General features: G+C 43.4%; 1 protein-coding gene across 1 annotated transcript in view; it reads left to right on the top strand.

The window, feature by feature from the left end:
• MUS81 (MUS81 structure-specific endonuclease subunit) overlaps positions 1-18,772 on the top strand; it is a 491,008-nt gene that overhangs the window by 282,148 nt on the left and 190,088 nt on the right. Inside the window, 2 exon segments of the mRNA XM_053689244.1 lie at positions 7,692-7,772; positions 12,952-13,040. Coding sequence (XP_053545219.1) covers positions 7,692-7,772; positions 12,952-13,040 — 170 coding nt within the window.

Raw genomic sequence — 18,772 nt, 5'->3', positions numbered from 1 at the left:
GTGAAACAGACAGAAGGGAGCTATGAGTCTCCCCCTCCCACCACAGGATGACGCAGACAGAAGGGAGCTATGAGTCTGTCCGTCCCACCACAGGGTGAAACAGACAGAAGGGAGCTATGAGTCTGCCCCTCCCACCACAGGATGACGCAGACAGAAGGGAGCTATGAGTCTGTCCGTCCTACCACAGGGTGAAACAGACAGAAGGGAGCTATGAGTCTGTCCCTCCCACCACAGGGTGACACAGACAGAAGGAAGCTATAAGTCTGTCGGTTCCACCACAGGGTGATATAGACAGAAGGAAGCAATGAGTCTGTCCCTCCCACCACAGGCAGGGCCGGACTGGGAAATTAGACCGGCCCTGGAAATTAGTATAGACCGGCCCAGCCTCGCCCCCTCAAGCCCAACCACTCCCCCTCAAGCCCAACTAACTATGCTCTTGCTGGCTTTCCCCTAAACTCAGTATGTATTAACAACATACCTTCCTTTCTTAAGTGGGCACCTCTATTAGTTATTAAATAAAAAAAGAGCGTGGCAGGGGACAGGTGAAAATTTAAAACATAACATTTATTGGTAGACGAAATAAAAGGATGCCATATCCAAGTACATAACATCACACCTCTATTAGTTAACCTCTACAACAAGGCATTTACTTCAGCTGTGACCCCTTGGTGCCCCCTGTAGCTTAGCATATGCCCTTCCCTAGACGTATGTTCTCTGACATGATCTGATTCTGTGGCTCCTTCATTCCCTGCCTCGTGACAAATACGATCCTCTATCCCATCCATGACCAATACTGCATGCTCACCTACCTTTTCTTTCATTTTAGTTGAAATAAATCTTTATTGAAGGCAACAATCATTTGTAGACAGTACATCAAGGTATTAATCAAGTTTGATCTCCACAAGGCGTAAAATAACCATTTTTTTCTAAATAGCTCACATTCCTTAAGGTGTCCCCCACCCTGATACATCCAGGACAGGATGTGAAAGTCCTTGTGACTGTCCATACGTAGTATATTACAGCATACATTTTTTGCCCTTTTTAAAGATATATATAAAACCATAATAGTAATTTCACAATAACATTAACAAAGAAAAAGAACTAAAATCAAAACCCTGGTACTAACATTGAGCATCTTTTGCCCTTATCAAATTTTTTCTAGACTCTGATAGGTCTTGTACAGAAATAAAATCTAACAGTCGAGTCTAGTCTGCTCTAAAAGGTGTGCCCCCCAACCCCTCCCTGGATCCCACTTGAAGTCTCCTGAATCTGTCTCATATTGAGTCCTACTACTTCCCGTTCATTATCCAGTAAAACCATATTTTAGTGAACTGCTCTTTTTCATCTTTTATGGAGGCTGAGATTTCTGACATAGCATATATATGTTCTATCTTACCCAATATCTCTTGCCACTCAGGGGCCCCTACCTTCCAATGTCTGGCTACACATATTCTGGTCGCCGTACATAGAATCTTAATAAATGTGTTTATGGCCTTGTTATACTGTGTAAATTTATAGTTAAGGAGAGCATGTGCCGGTGTCAGATTGATATGTTCCTGCAATAACCTACCTATAAGTTCCTGGAGTTTTTCCCAGATAGTTCTAATTTGAGGGCATGTCCACCACATGTGGAGATATGTACCCCTTTCCTCACATCCTCTGTAACATTGGTTTGAACCGTTCTGTGAAAAGTGGCATGTTTTCTCTGGGGTGAGATACCATCTGTAGGCCGTCTTTATGCAGTTTTCTCGTAGGTCTGCATTAATCAGACCCCTACTAGCGTCAAACATCACCTGGTCCCATTGTTCCCTCGACAAGTTCAGTCCAGTATCTAGCCCCCATTTTACTAATAATGCCGAACCACCCGGTTCCTCGGCTCCCTGCAAGGCTATGTATAATTTTGAGATCAGTTGTTTTTGTCTGTCCTGGGCGGTGTAAATCCGTTCCAGGGGAGTCATTGTCTGCGCCGTCCACGGGTAGCAATACCCGTGTATAGCAGAGGAGAGCTGAAGGTATAGAAACCAGTGTAATTTCAGTGGTTGGATTTTGTCCTGTAGTTGAGAATACGTCAGTATGTGATTGCCCTCTAAAAAGTCCGCTACTCTGTATAGGCCCTTATTGAGCCACTTCCCCACCCGTGCACGAACCTCGGGTGAGAGCAGCGCTCCCACCGGTTTAATTCTGGAGTTTGCATGCGTTAAGTGCAGAGTGCCTGTGAGGGATCTCCAGATCTTGATAGTGTCGATCATGGCCAGTGATCTAAAGCTTCGGTTTTTTAGAGAATGCCCGATTTCCCATAAGGCATCGGCAGGGCAGTCATATCCCCCAAGACCTGCTTCTAACTCAGTCCATAGAATCTTGTGGTTGTTTTGGCTTAGTAAAGAGGTTTGGGCAAGTCTGGCTGCATGGTAATAATCTTGTAAGTTCGGTATGCCCACCCCCCCCAGTTGTCTGTGTCTGGTCAAAGTATGGGAGGCTATTCTAGCTTTACTATCGTTTCGTAGGAAGCTATGGAGGGATGACTGCAGTTTAAGCAACTCTAATTTAGGCACCATTATGGGGAGGGTTCTGAAGAGATACAGAATCCTGGGAAGGATGTTCATTTTAATGGCCGAAAGTCTCCCATACCAGGAAAAATGATAAGTTCTCCATTTCCTAAGATCTCTGTCTATGGCCTTGTAAAGTGGAGTATAGTTTAAGTCATGTAGGGCGTGATAAGAGTCTGATATTTTGATGCCCAGGTAAGTAATTGATTTTTTGGCCCATGCAAATTCAAAATTGGCTTCTATTAGTTTTTTAGTATGTGCTGGGAGAGATAATGGTAGTGCTTCGCTTTTCTCTAAGTTAATCTTGTAACCTGAGACCAGTGAAAAGTCATGGAGTATTTGGTAAAGATTTGGGAGAGATATTAAGGGTCTGGTTATAGTCAAAAGGACATCGTCAGCGAAAAGCGAAATTTTATACTCTGAGTCCCCCACCCTTATCCCAGATATGTCAGGGTCTTGTCTTATAACTGCCGCCAGTGGTTCAATGCAGAAGGCAAAAAGTAATGGGGACAGAGGGCATCCCTGCCTTGTGCCGCTAAGAATCTCTATGGGTCTGGATTGAAAACCTGCTGCTCTAATGACTGCCGTTGGGGTAGAGTAGATTCCCTTTATCGCATTCATAAATGCCCCATTAAAACCCATCTCCGTCAGTACAGATGTCATGTAAGACCAGTCTATTCTGTCGAACGCCTTCTCCGCGTCCAGTGAGAGGAGCAGAGAAGGCGTCCCTGTAGATTTTAAATAGTCCACCAGTGTAATGGTCCTCCTAATGTTGTCCGGGGCCTCCCTCTCCGATATAAAGCCCACTTGGTCTGGGTGGACCAAAAGTGGTGCTATTTTCCTAAGCCTATTGGCCAATATTTTTGTAAGGATCTTAACGTCCTGATTTATCAGGGATATTGGCCTGTAGCTTTGACATTTCTCCAGGTTTTTGCCCGGTTTAGGTATTACTACTATCTTGGCCCGCAGGAGGTCCGTCGGTACCTCCTTGCCCCCCAAGACATCATTGCAGAATTTCTGCAGATGTGTGACCAGATCTGATTTGAAAATCTTGTAATACTCTGCTGGGTAACCGTCTGGTCCCGGAGCTTTGCCCAGTTTCAGGTCTTTAATTGCTAAGAGGATTTCCCCTGTCGAAATGTCAGCATTCAGTTCATCACTTTCTTGTTTGGAAAGTCTATTAAGTTTGGCCTTAGTTAGTAATCGTCTTAGAGTTTCTTGCGTCTGTGGATTATGCTCTACTTTTTTCCCGTTATAGAGTGAGGTGTAATAGTCAGCAAATGCGTCTGCTATTTCTTGTGGGTGGGATGTACGTTCCCCATCAGGTCCCTGCAGCACTGGAATTGAGAAGTTCCTTACCCTTTCTCTAAGTTTGTGTGCTAGATACCTATCTGGTTTATTTGAGTAAAGATAATAGTGAGCCTTTAGTGTCTGTATTGCCCTGACTGAGTGGGTGTCCAATAGTTTAGCCAGGTCTTTTAGCTTGGAGGGTCTTAAAAACGGAAGAGGAGAGTGTTTGTTGGTGGCGTTTCTCTAATCCCTCAATCTCTGCCTGGAGTTTATGTCTGGTCTCTAATGCTGTCCTATGGGCTCTTGTCTTTGCTTTGATAAGTAACCCCCTAAAAAAGGCTTTATGGGCTGCCCAGGTGTGTATGGGGTTGAGGGTTGAACCCTCATTTATTGACCAGTATTCACCTAGTGCTTTTGACATAGCTGTGTAAATGTGTTGGTGTTTTACTGTTGTCGGGTCAAAGGTCCATGACCTCGGTCTGCTTGTATTTATAATACCCGTCAGTTCAATCTGTATCAGTGAGTGGTCTGACCATACACAAGCGTGTATGGAGGATGTGACTATATTTGGTATTAGAGTCTGGCTGATGAAGATGTAATCTAACCTCGAGTAGGTTTTGTGAGCATGGGAATAGAAAGTGTAATCCGTCGTCCTACCGTACTTTACCTCCCAGGAGTCTAGGACATTATGTGTGACCAGGGAGTCTCTGATGGCTTTCGCTACATTATTATGTCTCTGTTGCTTATGAGTTAGTTTGAGTCCGGATACTGTTTTGTGTGGGGTCAGAGAAATGTTAAAATCTCCCGCCAAGATAATACGGGATTGTGACCATTGTGTTAGGAGATGTGATATTTGCCTAAAAAAAGAATCTTGCTTTTCATTAGGGGCATAGACATTACAGATAGTGACCGGGACATTCTGTATAGTTCCTCTAACAACTAGATACCTGCCCTCAGGGTCCCCTATGGTTTCTTCAGTGTGGAATTGAAGTGAGTGATGTATAAGAATAGATACCCCCCTTTTTTTTGAATCAGTAGTCGAATGATAATGAATGGGGAACTGTTTAGACCAGTATCCAGGGATCACTGATTTAGTAAAGTGAGTTTTACATCTGCAACTCCGATTTTCTAGATCTTCCATCCTCTCTTCGACTGCATCTAATTCTAATTGTTGGGCGGCTACTTTTTGGGATAGCAGGGAGACTTCTTCGAGGTTGGAATTTTCGTTGTCTTCTAGTGTTGCTACCCGGTTACTCAGGTCTTGGACCTCCTGTTTGATTTCAGCTAAACTGCTGGTGACTGATTGCTGCATAGTGTCCATTTTCTCTAGGAGTTTTTCAAAATTAGTAGATATATCTTGCTTGGAAACCAAATGTTTAATGTCTGCTTTGGTAACAGGTGTCAAATCATCCATATTGGAGACGTTATTAGAGACTGAATCTGCTTCTTCCTCTGGGTCTCTAGTCTGGGTCTCTGTCTGCTTATCCCCTTTAGTTGATTTAAAAAAAAGATTTGCAGTATTTATTTTACCTCCTGTGCCGGATTTAAGTTGCTTTCTTTGTGACATTTTAGGGGTCAATGAAGTTGTTGTCTTTGCTGAGATGAGGCTATTCCCAGATGTTAGTGAGAGATGTCTGCTGCTAGTGCTAAAAGTATTCTGAGGTGATCTAAGAGAGAGCTAATAACCCTCCTATTTTGGGGTAAATAACTAATCTGCTTTCATTCTTTTTTGTAGCCCTATGGCTTTTAATGTTAGCCAGGTGGCCTCATATAAAACATTCAGGGGGATAGAGGTATTACCAGGTGGCAGTTTAATCTGTTTTGTAGCTGTCTACTTCTCATTCTCAGTTGAGCAGCAGCCTTATATCTTCATAGCCCTGACAAGCCAGTGTGTCCCACATCTAAGTGCCCTGTAGTTGTTTCTGGCCTTAAGAATAGGCGTGCTTAGGCCGGGTGTTTGCTGTCTGGTATACGGGCCTAGTCTGTGCCCTGGGCCCCTAATCCCATGGGTTATCTGGCTGCGTGTGTCCCTCAAAGCTTTAGTTGTAGCCGCCCTCTATGTGGGGATCTAGATTAGTCTGCCGGGTCCCGCACAGCCTCTCACCTCCGCAAGGATCCCTCTGCGCTTACCAGGAACTTAGGGCCGCCTCAGTTGATCGGCCATGCGTGTCATCGGGCCTCACCATTTCCCCTCCTGCACTCTGCTCCTCATTGTTCTGTCTCCCGAGTATGCTGCACAGCGCGAACGCTGTTGTAGAGGGCCGATTATTAGGTCCGGTGTTCCAGTCTGAAGATTTAGGCTCCTTCGTGGCTATCTAAGATGGCGGCTGTTGTTTCTTCCCGGCCCTGCACCGTTAGCGTGTGTCTCCTACTGCCGCTGCCCAAGGGTTCTGCAAGTGGTCAGTTCGATTTAGAGGGATAAAGTGCTCAATCCCCTCTGTTATCAGCAACTCTGTGAGTCATTATTGTCCCCCTGATATCACTTAAGCACACATTATGCATGGAGCTGTTAGCCTGTGCGTCTTACATGTTTCTCCTTCAGGCTCCGCCTCCCTTTTCTTTCATTTTAATCAGACACACTGAAAGGAAACCAGGGGCTTACAACTCAAAGCAGAATCAACATCAACCTGGCCCGGACGTTTCCTGAGTCTTCCTTAAACTTTCGTGTCCATTTTCAGTAGAGTGCTGCGTCAATCACATGGCGCCAGCCCAGGCATCCCCACCGCGCCACGCTTTCCCTCTCTCCATACGTCATACATCTCTTCTTAGGCACTAAGATCCACACGGCACGCCCACAGTAGCGTAGAACTTGCAGTAAGACGCAGATTGATGCTGAGCAGCACTTACCGCTAACGTGACTTTGCGCTGCTTTGCCAGGCAAATCCCTCACGCTCTCAGCACCTTCTAGCCTGTTAGTCTGTGTGCAGTGCTGCTGGCGGCTCTGACATGCTTCTGCGCTCCCTCACACAACTGTGCTAACAGTGCTAAGTTGCTTGCTTGGCTTGCTGCCCTCTCTTCACTGCAGCTGAGCAGCCTCTGTCGGCTGGAAGCCAACCGGGATAACACAGACAGAAGGGAGCTATGAGTCTGTCCGTCCCACCACAGGGTGACACAGACAGAAGGGAGCTATGAGTCTGTCCCTCCCACCACAGGGTAACACAGACAGAAAGGAGCCATGAGTCTGTCCGTCCCACCACAGGGTGAAACAGACAGAAGGGAGCTATGAGTCTGTTCCTCCCACCTCAGGGTGACACAGACAGAAGAGAGCTATGAGTCTGTCCCTCCCACCACAGGGTGACACAGACAGGTGGGAGCTATGAGTCTGTCCCTCCCACTGCAGGGTGACACAGACAGATGGGAGCTATGAGGCTGTCTCTTCCACTGCAGAGTGACACAGACAGAAGGAAGCTATGAGTCTGTCCCTCCTACCACAGGGTGACACAGACAGAAGGGAGCTATGAGGCTGTCCCTTCCACTGCAGAGTGACACAGACAGAAGGAAGCTATGAGTCTGTCCCTCTCACTGCAGGGTGACACAGACAGAAGGGAGATGTGGGCCTGTCCCTCCCACCACAGGGTGACACAGACAGAAGGGAGCTATGAGTCTGTCCCTCTCACTGCAGGGTGACACAGACAGAAGGGAGATGTGGGCCTGTCCCTCCCACCACAGGGTGACACAGACAGAAGGGAGCTATGAGTCTGTACTTCCCACCGCAGGGTGACACAGACAGAAGGGAGATGTGAGCCTGTCCTCCTTTACTTGATATTGCAATAAATTTGAAGCTGTTGTGTGCTGAATAAGTTGGTTATATGTCTAAATGTAATTATAACACTTTTTTTGCCTTCTGTCTTTCAGAATACCAACAGCCGAGGGTACATGACTAAAGCAGAGCTTCATAGAGAGGCTCAGGCATTGTGTGACAAGTCTTTCACCCTGGTAAGGGGATCATCTTAATATCCTATTAAAGGATAATTGCAAACAAACATGATTTCCATATACTGTACCTTTTTTGTAGTAATGATTGTTATATACTTAGATAAGCATTGTTTATTCAACGCCATCTAATTTCAATAAAATAATAAAACATTTTAAAATTCCATTTTATTATTGGAGCAAGATTCCCCCCCCCCTCATATCAGTTTAATTTACAATGGTACTAGTAGCCTGCTCCTAGGGGGAGGAGCTTATTATTTGTTACCATATAAAACAATTGGTATTCCTCTTTTTGCCAGATGACATATTGTTATCTAATTACACTCTTACTCTAATTGTTACTATTCATTGACATACTTCTTTAGAAGAAGCACAGCATAGCTCTAAGGTTCTGTTCTGTTCTCTAGCTAGTGTTACTGAATGTATATTTATCTTTCCATCCTAAGATAGGAAGAGTCCATGGCTTCATTCCTTACTGTTGGGAAATACAACAACTGGCCACCAGGAGGAGGCAAAAACACCCCTGCCAAAGGCTTAAATATCCCTCCCACTTCCTCATTACCCCAGTCATTCTTTGTCTTTTGTCGCGCTAGGAGGTGGCAGAGAAGTGTCAGAAGTTTCGTAGAGTCCTGAAAAGGGGTATCTGCCCTTTGAGATAGGACTGGAGTTTTAAGTAGTCATGTCAACCTCTCAGTGAGAGTATTAATGAAAGTTAGAGTCTGGAGATGCAGGGAAAGTTTTTCTGCGAAACCATCCAGACTACTGCTAACAGCTCCTAAGAAATAAGTGTTGACGAGTTTCACTGCATGCTTTCTCTCACTCAAGTCCATGTCAGGAGCTCTGCTGTAAGACTCACACTTGAGAGGCTGTGTTCTGTTTCACAGCATGGATCCTGGAGGTACAATTTTACACATAAAACGCTATAACAGGGTCACAGTGTGGCTCCTTTATACCTTGATAGGATCCAGGGTTACTATCCTCCGAAGGGGGTTTATTGAACAGTTGGGGTTAATTAATGAGTGTATTAATTATTTACATGCTGCTTTGTGTGATTTTTTCCTGGGCTGATAGACTGTGTTTTTGGCTGGAACAAACAGGTTTCACTTTTAAGTTTCACTTTCGTTTTTGAAAGGGATGCACAGTTCCTTTTACTTGCTGTTCTTGTAATAACAGGGGAAGTACTGTCTTGCACTCCATGTGACCGTGTGTGGTCTATGTTCAATTCCTCTATTCCGGCTGAGACTAAAACCTGAGGAGAGTGTTTCGTTTGTTAACTGTCTGGGTCTAGGAGGTGGTGAGTGTCCTAGCCATTGGAGTATAAAGGTGCAGTTTTCTATAATAAAAAAACGTTTTAATTTTTGTCCTTCTGTGGGTATAACCTGAGCTATGGAGGACTCTGGCATGTTAGAAAGTACTCCTTCTGTACTAAATCATACCTGTTTCTATTGTGAGGAGGCCGTGGTTTTCCCGCCCACTCAATTATGTTCCACATGCCTTAACACCGTTATAAAGTCTAAGAAGGGAGACAAGCCTGGTAAGGTTCTTAGTCCCTCTGAGCGTCTACCTCTGAGGACTCGGCGTCCCGTGCGATTACTACCCTTGCTACATTATCCACTCCACGTGCAGTTCCCCATAGCACATCTAATCCCTCATCCGGAGGGGGCCTTCCTCCTGCGGACTTTGCTGCTCAGTTACAAACGGCGGTGTCTGCGGCCCTTAGTGTATTACCTCGCTCTAACAAATGCAAGAGAAAGGTTAAACATAGCTCTCCTGACCCGGAGTCATCTAAATATTTATCAGATTTAGCTATTATGTCCCAGTTATCCGATGATGAGTTAACCTCGGTAGCTTCAGAGGGTGAACTTTCTGGGTCAGAGTCCTCACCTCGGTGGGTTACATCAACCATCAGGGGGGAACGAGAAGTTTATTGGCAATGAAGGAAGTATCTCAGATTCTGGAGTGGGCGGAGGCCCAAAGCTGTTCGCTGTCAGCGATCCACATTCTGGGCGTGGACAACTGGGAGACAGATTTTCTCAGCAGGCAATCCTTCCATCCAGGGGAATGGTCTCTCCATCCCGAGGTGTTTGCAGAGATATGCAGCAAGTGGGGGATGCTGGAGATAGATCTCATAGCGTCCCGTCTCAATACCAAGCTACCCAGGTACAGGTCGAGGGATCCCCAAGCAGATCTAATAGATGCACTAGCAGTGCCTTGGAGGTTCAAACTCATATCTTTTTCCTCCATTACCACTTCTTCCTCGAGTGGTGGCATGCATCAAGCTGGAGCGGGTATCAGTAATCCTGATTGCTCCATCGTGGCCGCGAAGGACGTGGTTCACGGATCTAGTGGTGATGTCCTCATCTCCTCCGTGGATGTTATCTTGTCGCAGAGACCTGCTGATACAAGGTCCATTTGTTCATCAAAATCTAGATTCTCTGAGGCTGACTGCTTGGAGATTGACCGCTTAGGCCCATATTTATCAAGGTCTGTCGGACCTGATCCAACAGTGCGGATCAGGTCCGACAGTCCTCGCTGAATACGGCGAGCAATACGCTCGCCATATTCATCATTGCACCAGCAGCTCACAAGAGCTGCTGGTGCAACGTCGCCCCCTGCAGACTCGCGGCCATGGTGTCAATCAACCCTATCGTACTCGATCCGGTTGATTTCCGGCAATATCTGTCCTGCTCAGAGCAGACGGACAGGTTATGGAGCAGCGGTCTTTGTGACCGCTGCTTCATAACTGCGGTTTCTGGCGAGCCTGCAGGCTCGCCAGAAACAAGGGGCATCAAGCTTCGTTCGGAGCTTGATAAATATGCCCCTTAGTCTTAGCCAAGAGAGATTTTTCTGAGAGTGTCATTGATACTCTTATTCAAGTTTGTAAACCAGTTACTTGGCATATCTACCATAAGGTGTGGAGTACCTACCTATTCTGGTGTGAAGAGCGTGTTTTTTCCTGGCACAGAGCTAAGGTTGCCAGGATGGGCTGGAGAAGGGCCTTTCTGCTAGTTCCTTGAGAGGACAGATTTCAGCCTTTAAGAACGAGGCCTCTATGGATCAGATTTGTAAGGCCGCCTGGTTGTTTCTTGATGTTTTTGCTTCCGCTGAAGCAGCTTTCGGGAGAAAAGTTTTTCAGGCTGTGGTGCCCTCAGAATAGGGTCCGCCTCTTCCTTTTTGTTCCCTCCCATTATTCATTCAGTGTCCTCTGGAGCTTGGGTATAGTTTGGAATGGAGCCGTGGACTCTCCCTATCTTAGGAAGGAAAACATAATTTATGCTTACCAGATACATTTATTTTCTTCCGGATAGAGAGAGTTCACGGCCCCCGCCCGTTTTTTATTATCTATGGGCAGTCCCCTATTTATTTTATTTTTCTGGCACCATTTATACCCTAATATTTCTACTTTTCCTTGTTCCCTCGGCAGAATGAAGTGGGAGGGATATTTTAAGCCTTTGGCCTTTGACTGGGGTGTCTTTGCCTCCTCCTGGTGGCCAGGTGTTGTATTTCCCAACAAGGAATGAAGCTGTGGACTCTCCCTATCCGGAAGGAAAGACATTTATCTGGTAAGCATAAATTATGTTTTTTAAGCATGCATGTTATATATTACATTTGTTACAAACTCCTACATGTGTGTTTGTACAGTTATTGAACTAATACAGTTGTTTTCTTTCATAATCAACAAATGCACAACACTTAATCTGAATTTCAAATGAGCAGTATATTTTTTTCTAACAGATTTCAAAGTTAAATCCATTTTCCCAGCTCCCTGTATCATGTGACAGCCATCAGCCAATCACAAAACGCATATACATATATATTGTGAACTCTTGCGCCTGATCAGTAGGAGCTGGTGCTTAGTGTGCACATTTTGATAATGGAAGTAAATTGAATTTTATTTTTATTTATTTTTTGATCGTGTGCTCGCTCTTAATTAGTAAAGTTTAATCTTGAAACTAGTGTCCCTTTAAGGGACAAGCCATATAGTTTCCCCCAAGAAATCCCCTTTATGCTTGAGTAGCAAATAATAATCAGTCAGGATGCTCCTTCACTTTTTTCTTGGTAAGAATGTGTGACCACTTATATTCAAAAGGCTGTAACATGTTGTTCTTCATCAAGACCGTTCTCTGATTATTGGCGCTTCCATTGTAGGTTCCTGGGTTCATCTAGTCTAGTGCTTGTCCAGCTTTTTACTAATAACAGTGATTTAGGAGAACTCCAGTCACCTCTTGGGCAACTGTATGCACCAGGTGATAAGGAATACAGTAATGTCTGGGGTAACAGTAGGTACCAGGTTATAGGGAATCTAGTCATGTCTGGGGTAACAGTAGGTACTAGGTGATAGGAAATCCAGTGACATCTGGAGTAACAATAGGTACCAGGTGAGAGGTAACCAGTCATGTCTGCAGTAACAGTAGGTACCAGGTGAGAGGGAACCAGTCATGTCTACAGTCTGGGGTAACAGTAAGTACCAGGTGTTGCAGAATCAGTTGCGTCATGGGTAACAGTTAGGTACCAGGTGTGAGGGAACCAGTCGTGTCATGGGTAACAGTAAGTACCCGTTGTGAGGGAACCAGTCGCGTTTGGGGTAACAGTTAGGTACCAGGTGAGAAGGAAGCCAGTCTCTTTGTTCTGTTCCTAGTTTTAGGCTACAAGATGGTGTGGACCCATCAGTCATCAATGCTTCTTCTCCAGGCAGCTTTACATGAGGTTGTTACCATGGCACCCACACAACGTACAGCAGAATACAAAGTTAACCATAAATGACTGAGGACATCTGGAATAATTAACAGCACCATGTTTACCCCCCTCCCCACAACCAGTGACTTATCACTGGAGTACAGTAAATAGATATAATCAGGGAAGTGATTACAGTCAGTTTAGGAGAAATAGCTGACATTGCTCAGGATAGAGCTACAGTAGTCAATAGAAAACAGTGGCGTTTATAACCTGTTTTAATGTAATGTCCCTCTGCTCCCAAACGGAGGCTAAATACATTTATTTGTGTGTTTTTGTTCTCAGAAGCAGAGATTCTGTAAAGCAGCTTATTTCATTCATTGTTTGCATCTTACAAGTATCTGTGTGTAATACACTAAAGAGGTTCTGTAAAAGATCTGCATATGTAATGTGTATATTGTATACAGTACTGTGATATGTCATGTGACTCTGCGCCCTTCTGTTACAGACTGACCCTGCTAATAAATACACTGCTTGGTCTTCCGTCAGTACATTAATTCAAAAGGATTTGGTGCTTAAAACCCACAGCCCTGCAAGGTGAGACCTTTGTCTAAATATTTTCTTTATGTGATTCCAATTGCCTTCAAAATAAAAGCACATTCCCTAATGGATGATGTTGTAAAGTTACATATATATATATTAATGTATTTAGAACAGTTTGTTTTACTATATCTCACATTATAGTTATTTGTAGGGATTTGCATTAAAGGGATATTAAGTCCAAAAAGATTAATTAAGCCTTTCCTATCCCTTTAAATAAGTGTTTCATTAGTGTTTTTTTCTGTTACATAAGGATTATAGTGAGTGTTGATGGCATAAAGGTTAAAGGGATATGAAACCCAACTTCATTCTAATTTACTCCTGTTATTAATTTTTCTTCGTTTAATTGGTATTTTCTTTCATGTAATTAGCAAGAGTCCATGAGCTAGTGACGTATGGGATATACATTCCTACCAGGAGGGGCAAAGTTTCCCAAACCTCAAAATGCCTATAAATACACCCCTCACCACACCCACAAATCAGTTTTACAAACTTTGCCTCCTATGGAGGTGGTGAAGTAAGTTTGTGCTAGATTCTACGTTGATATGCGCTCTGCAACAGGTTGGAGCCCGGATTTCCTCTCAGCGTGCAGTGAATGTCAGAGGGATGTGAGGAGAGTATTGCCTGTTTGAATTCAATGATCTCCTTCTACGGGGTCTATTTCATGGGTTCTCTGTTATCGGTCGTAGAGATTCATCTCTTACCTCCCTTTTCAGATTGACAATATACTCTTATATATATATACCATTACCTCTGCTGATTTTCGTTTCAGTACTGGTTTGGCTTTCTACAACATGTAGATGAGTGTCCTGGGGTAAGTAAGTCTTATTTTCTGTGACACTCTAAAGCTATGGTTGGGCACTTTTTTTATAAAGTTCTAACTATATGTATTCAAACATTTATTTGCCTTGACTCAGGATGTTCAACATTTCCTTATTTCAGACAGTCAGTTTCATATTTGGGATAATGCATTTGAATATATCATTTTTATCTTACCTTAAAATTTGACTTCCCTGTGGGCTGTTAGGCTCGCGGGGGCTGAAAATGCTTCATTTTATTGCATCATTCTTGGCGCAGACTTTCTTGGCGCGAAAATGTTTTCCTATTTCCGGCGTCATACGTGTCTCCGGAAGTTGCGTCATTTTTGACGTTTTTCGCGCCAAAAATGTCGGCGTTCCGGATGTGGCGTCATTTTTGGTGCTAATAGCATTTAGGCGCCAAATAATGTGGGCGTCAATTTTGTCTCCACTTTATTTAAGTCTCATTATTTATTGCTTCTGGTTGCTAGAAGCTTGTTCACTGGCATTTTTTCCCATTCCTGAAACTGTCATTTAAGGAATTTGATCAATTTTGCTTTATATGTTGTTTTTTCTATTACATATTGCAAGATGTCCCACGTTGCAACTGAGTCAGAAGATACTTCTGGAAAATCGCTGCCTGGTGCTGGAACTACCAAAGCTAAGTGTATCTGCTGTAAACTTTTGGTAGTTGTTCCTCCAGCTGTTGTTTGTATTAAATGTCATGACAAACTTGTTAATGCAGAAAATATTTCCTTTAGTAAAGTACCATTACCTGTTGCAGTTCCATCAACATCTAATGTTCAGAGTGTTCCTGATAACATAAGAGATTTTGTTTCTGAATCCATTAAGAAGGCTATGTCTGTTATTCCTCCTTCTGGTAAACATAAAAAGTCTTTTAAAACTTCTCTTTATACAGATGAATTTTTAAATGAACATCATCATTCTGATTCTAATGATTCTTCTGATACAGAGGATTCTGTCTCAGAGGTTGATGCTGATAAATCGTCATATTTATTTAAAATGGAATTTATCCGTTCTTTACTTAAAGAAGTCCTAATTGCATTAGAAATTGAGGATTCTGGTCCTCTTGATACTATGTCTAAACGTTTAGACAAGGTCTTTAAATCTCCTGTGGTTATTCCAGAAGTTTTTCCTGTTCCTGGTGCTATTTCTGAAGTAATTTCCAGAGAATGGAATAATTTGGGTAATTCATTTACTCCTTCTAAACGTTTTAAGCAATTATATCCTGTACCGTCCGACAGATTAGAGTTTTGGGACAAAATCCCTAAAGTTGATGGGGCTATTTCTACCCTTGCTAAACGTACTACTATTCCTACGGCAGATGGTACTTCCTTTAAGGATCCTTTAGATAGGAAAATTGAATCCTTTCTAAGAAAAGCTTATCTGTGTTCAGGTAATCTTCTTAGACCTGCTATATCATTGGCTGATGTTGCTGCAGCTTCAACTTTTTGGTTGGAAACTTTAGCGCAACAAGTAACAGATCATGATTCTCATAATATTATTCTTCTTCTTCAACATGCTAATAATTTTATCTGTGATGCCATTTTTGATATTATCAGAGTTGATGTCAGGTTTATGTCTCTAGCTATTTTAGCTAGAAGAGCTTTATGGCTTAAAACTTGGAATGCTGATATGTCTTCTAAATCGACTCTACTTTCCCTTTCTTTCCAGGGTAATAAATTATTTGGTTCTCAGTTGGATTCTATTATCTCAACTGTTACTGGTGGGAAAGGAACTTTGTTACCACAGGATAAAAAATCTAAAGGTAAAAACAGGGCTAATAATCGTTTTCGTTCCTTTCGTTTCAACAAAGAACAAAAGCCTGATCCTTCATCCTCAGGAGCAGTTTCAGTTTGGAAACCATCTCCAGTCTGGAATAAATCCAAGCCTTCTAGAAAAGCAAAGCCAGCTTCTAAGTCCACATGAAGGTGCGGCCCTCATTCCAGCTCAGCTGGTAGGGGGCAGATTACGTTTTTTCAAAGAAATTTGGATCAATTCTGTTCACAATCTTTGGATTCAGAACATTGTTTCAGAAGGGTACAGAATTGGTTTCAAGATAAGACCTCCTGCAAAGAGATTTTCTTCTGTTATGTGTGATCAGTCCACGGGTCATCATTACTTCTGGGATATTATCTGCTCCCCTACAGGAAGTGCAAGAGGATTCACCCAGCAGAGTTGCTATATAGCTCCTCCCCTCTACGTCACCTCCAGTCATTCTCTTGCACCCAAAGACTAGATAGGAGGTGTGAGAGGACTATGGTGATTATACTTAGTTTTTATAACTTCAATCAAAAGTTTGTTATTTTACAATAGCACCGGAGCGTGTTATTACTTCTCTGGCAGAGTTTGAAGAAGAATCTACCAGAGTTTTTCTTATGATTTTAACCGGAGTAGTTAAGATCATATTGCTGTTTCTCGGCCATCTGAGGGAGGTAAAAGCTTCAGATCAGGGGACAGCGGGCAGTTGAATCTGCATTGAGGTATGTAGCAGTTTTTATTTTCTGAATGGAATTGATGAGAAAATCCTGCTATACCGTTATAATGACATGTATGTATACTCTACACTTCAGTATTCTGGGGATGGTATTTCACCGGAATTACTCTGTAAAAGTACATTAAACCTTTTAATAGGTATTTAATTCATGTTAAACGTTTTTGCTGGAATGTAGAATCGTTTGCATTTCTGAGGTACTGAGTGAATAAATATTTGGGCATTATTTTTCCACTTGGCAGTTTGCTTGTTTTGATTATGACAGTTTCGTTTCTCTCTCACTGCTGTGTGTGAGGGGGAGGGGCCGTTTTTGGCGCTCTTTGCTACGCATCAAAAAATTTCCAGTCAGTTACACTTGTATTTTCTGCATGATCCGGTTCATCTCTAACAGAACTCAGGGGTCTTCAAACTTCTTTGAAGGGAGGTAGATTCTCTCAGCAGAGCTGTGAGATTTATGTAGTGACTGTGTTTTAAAACGTTGCTCTGTGATTTTTATGTTTAAAATTTAATTAGTGTTGCTTTACTAATGGGAACAAACCTTTGCTAACAAGTTGTGTTGTTTTTAAAGAGTGATGCTATAACTGTTTTTCAGTTCATTATTTCAACTGTCATTTATTCGTTTAGTGCTTCTTTGAGGCACAGTACGTTTTTGTTAAATAAGATTGTAACCAAGTTGCATGTTTATTGCTAGTGTGTTAAACATGTCTGATTCAGAGGAAGATACCTGTGTCATTTGTTCCAATGCCAAGGTGGAGCCCAATAGAAATTTATGTACTAACTGTATTGATGCTACTTTAAATAAAAGCCAATCTGTACAAATTGAACAAATTTCACCAAACAGCGAGGGGAGAGTTATGCCGTCTAACTCGCCTCACGTGTCAGTACCTGCGTCTCCCGCCCGGGAGGTGCGTGATATTATGGCGCCTAGTACATCTGGGCAGCCATTACAGATAACATTACAAGATATGGCTACTGTTATGACTGAAGTTTTGGCTAAGTTACCAGAACTAAGAGGCAAGCGTGATCACTCTGGGGTGAGAACAGAGTGCGCTGATAATTCTAGGGCCATGTCTGATACTGCGTCACAGCTTGCAGAGCATGAGGACGGAGAGCTTCATTCTGTAGGTGACGGTTCTGATCCAAGCAGATTGGATTCAGATATTTCAAATTTTAAATTTAAATTGGAAAACCTCCGTGTATTACTAGGGGAGGTTTTAGCGGCTCTTAACGATTGTAACACTGTTGCAATACCAGAGAAAATGTGTAGGTTGGATAAATACTTTGCGGTACCGGCGAGTACTGACGTTTTTCCTATACCTAAGAGATTAACTGAAATTGTTACTAAGGAGTGGGATAGACCCGGTGTGCCGTTCTCACCCCCTCCAATATTTAGAAAGATGTTTCCAATAGACGCCACCACACGGGACTTATGGCAAACGGTCCCTAAGGTGGAGGGAGCAGTTTCTACTTTAGCTAAGCGCACCACTATCCCGGTGGAGGATAGCTGTGCTTTTTCAGATCCTATGGATAAAAAATTAGAGGGTTACCTTAAGAAAATGTTTGTTCAACAAGGTTTTATATTGCAACCCCTTGCATGCATCGCGCCGATTACGGCTGCGGCAGCATTTTGGATTGAGTCTCTGGAAGAGAACCTTAGTTCCGCTACGCTGGACGACATTACGGACAGGCTTAGAGTCCTTAAACTAGCTAATTCATTCATTTCGGAGGCCGTAGTACATTTAACCAAACTTACGGCTAAGAATTCAGGATTCGCCATTCAGGCACGTAGGGCGCTGTGGCTAAAATCCTGGTCGGCTGATGTAACTTCTAAGTCCAAATTACTTAATATACCTTTCAAGGGGCAAACTTTATTTGGGCCCGGTTTGAAAGAAATTATCGCTGACATTACAGGAGGTAAGGGCCACGCTCTACCTCAAGACAAAGCCAAAGCTAAGGCTAGACAGTCTAATTTTCGTCCCTTTCGGAATTTCAAAGCAGGTGCAGCATCAACTTCCACTGCACCAAAACAGGAAGGAGCTGTTGCTCGTTACAGACAAGGCTGGAAACCTAACCAGTCCTGGAATAAGGGCAAGCAGGCCAGAAAACCTGCTGCTGCCCCTAAGACAGCATGAACCGAGGGCCCCCGATCCGGGACCGGATCTAGTGGGGGGCAGACTCTCTCTCTTCGCCCAGGCTTGGGCAAGAGATGTCCAGGATCCCTGGGCGCTAGAGATCATATCTCAGGGATACCTTCTAGACTTCAAATTATCTCCCCCAAGAGGGAGATTTCATCTGTCAAGGTTGTCAACAAACCAAATAAAGAAAGACGCGTTTCTACGCTGTGTACAAGATCTATTATTAATGGGAGTGATCCATCCGGTTCCGCGGTCGAAACAAGGACAAGGGTTTTACTCAAA

The sequence above is a fragment of the Bombina bombina genome, chromosome 7 (genome assembly GCF_027579735.1).
Source record: "Bombina bombina isolate aBomBom1 chromosome 7, aBomBom1.pri, whole genome shotgun sequence".
Taxonomy (NCBI): domain Eukaryota; kingdom Metazoa; phylum Chordata; class Amphibia; order Anura; family Bombinatoridae; genus Bombina; species Bombina bombina.
Note: the sequence above shows the minus strand (reverse complement) of the source record. Positions and strands in the feature narration are given on the sequence as shown.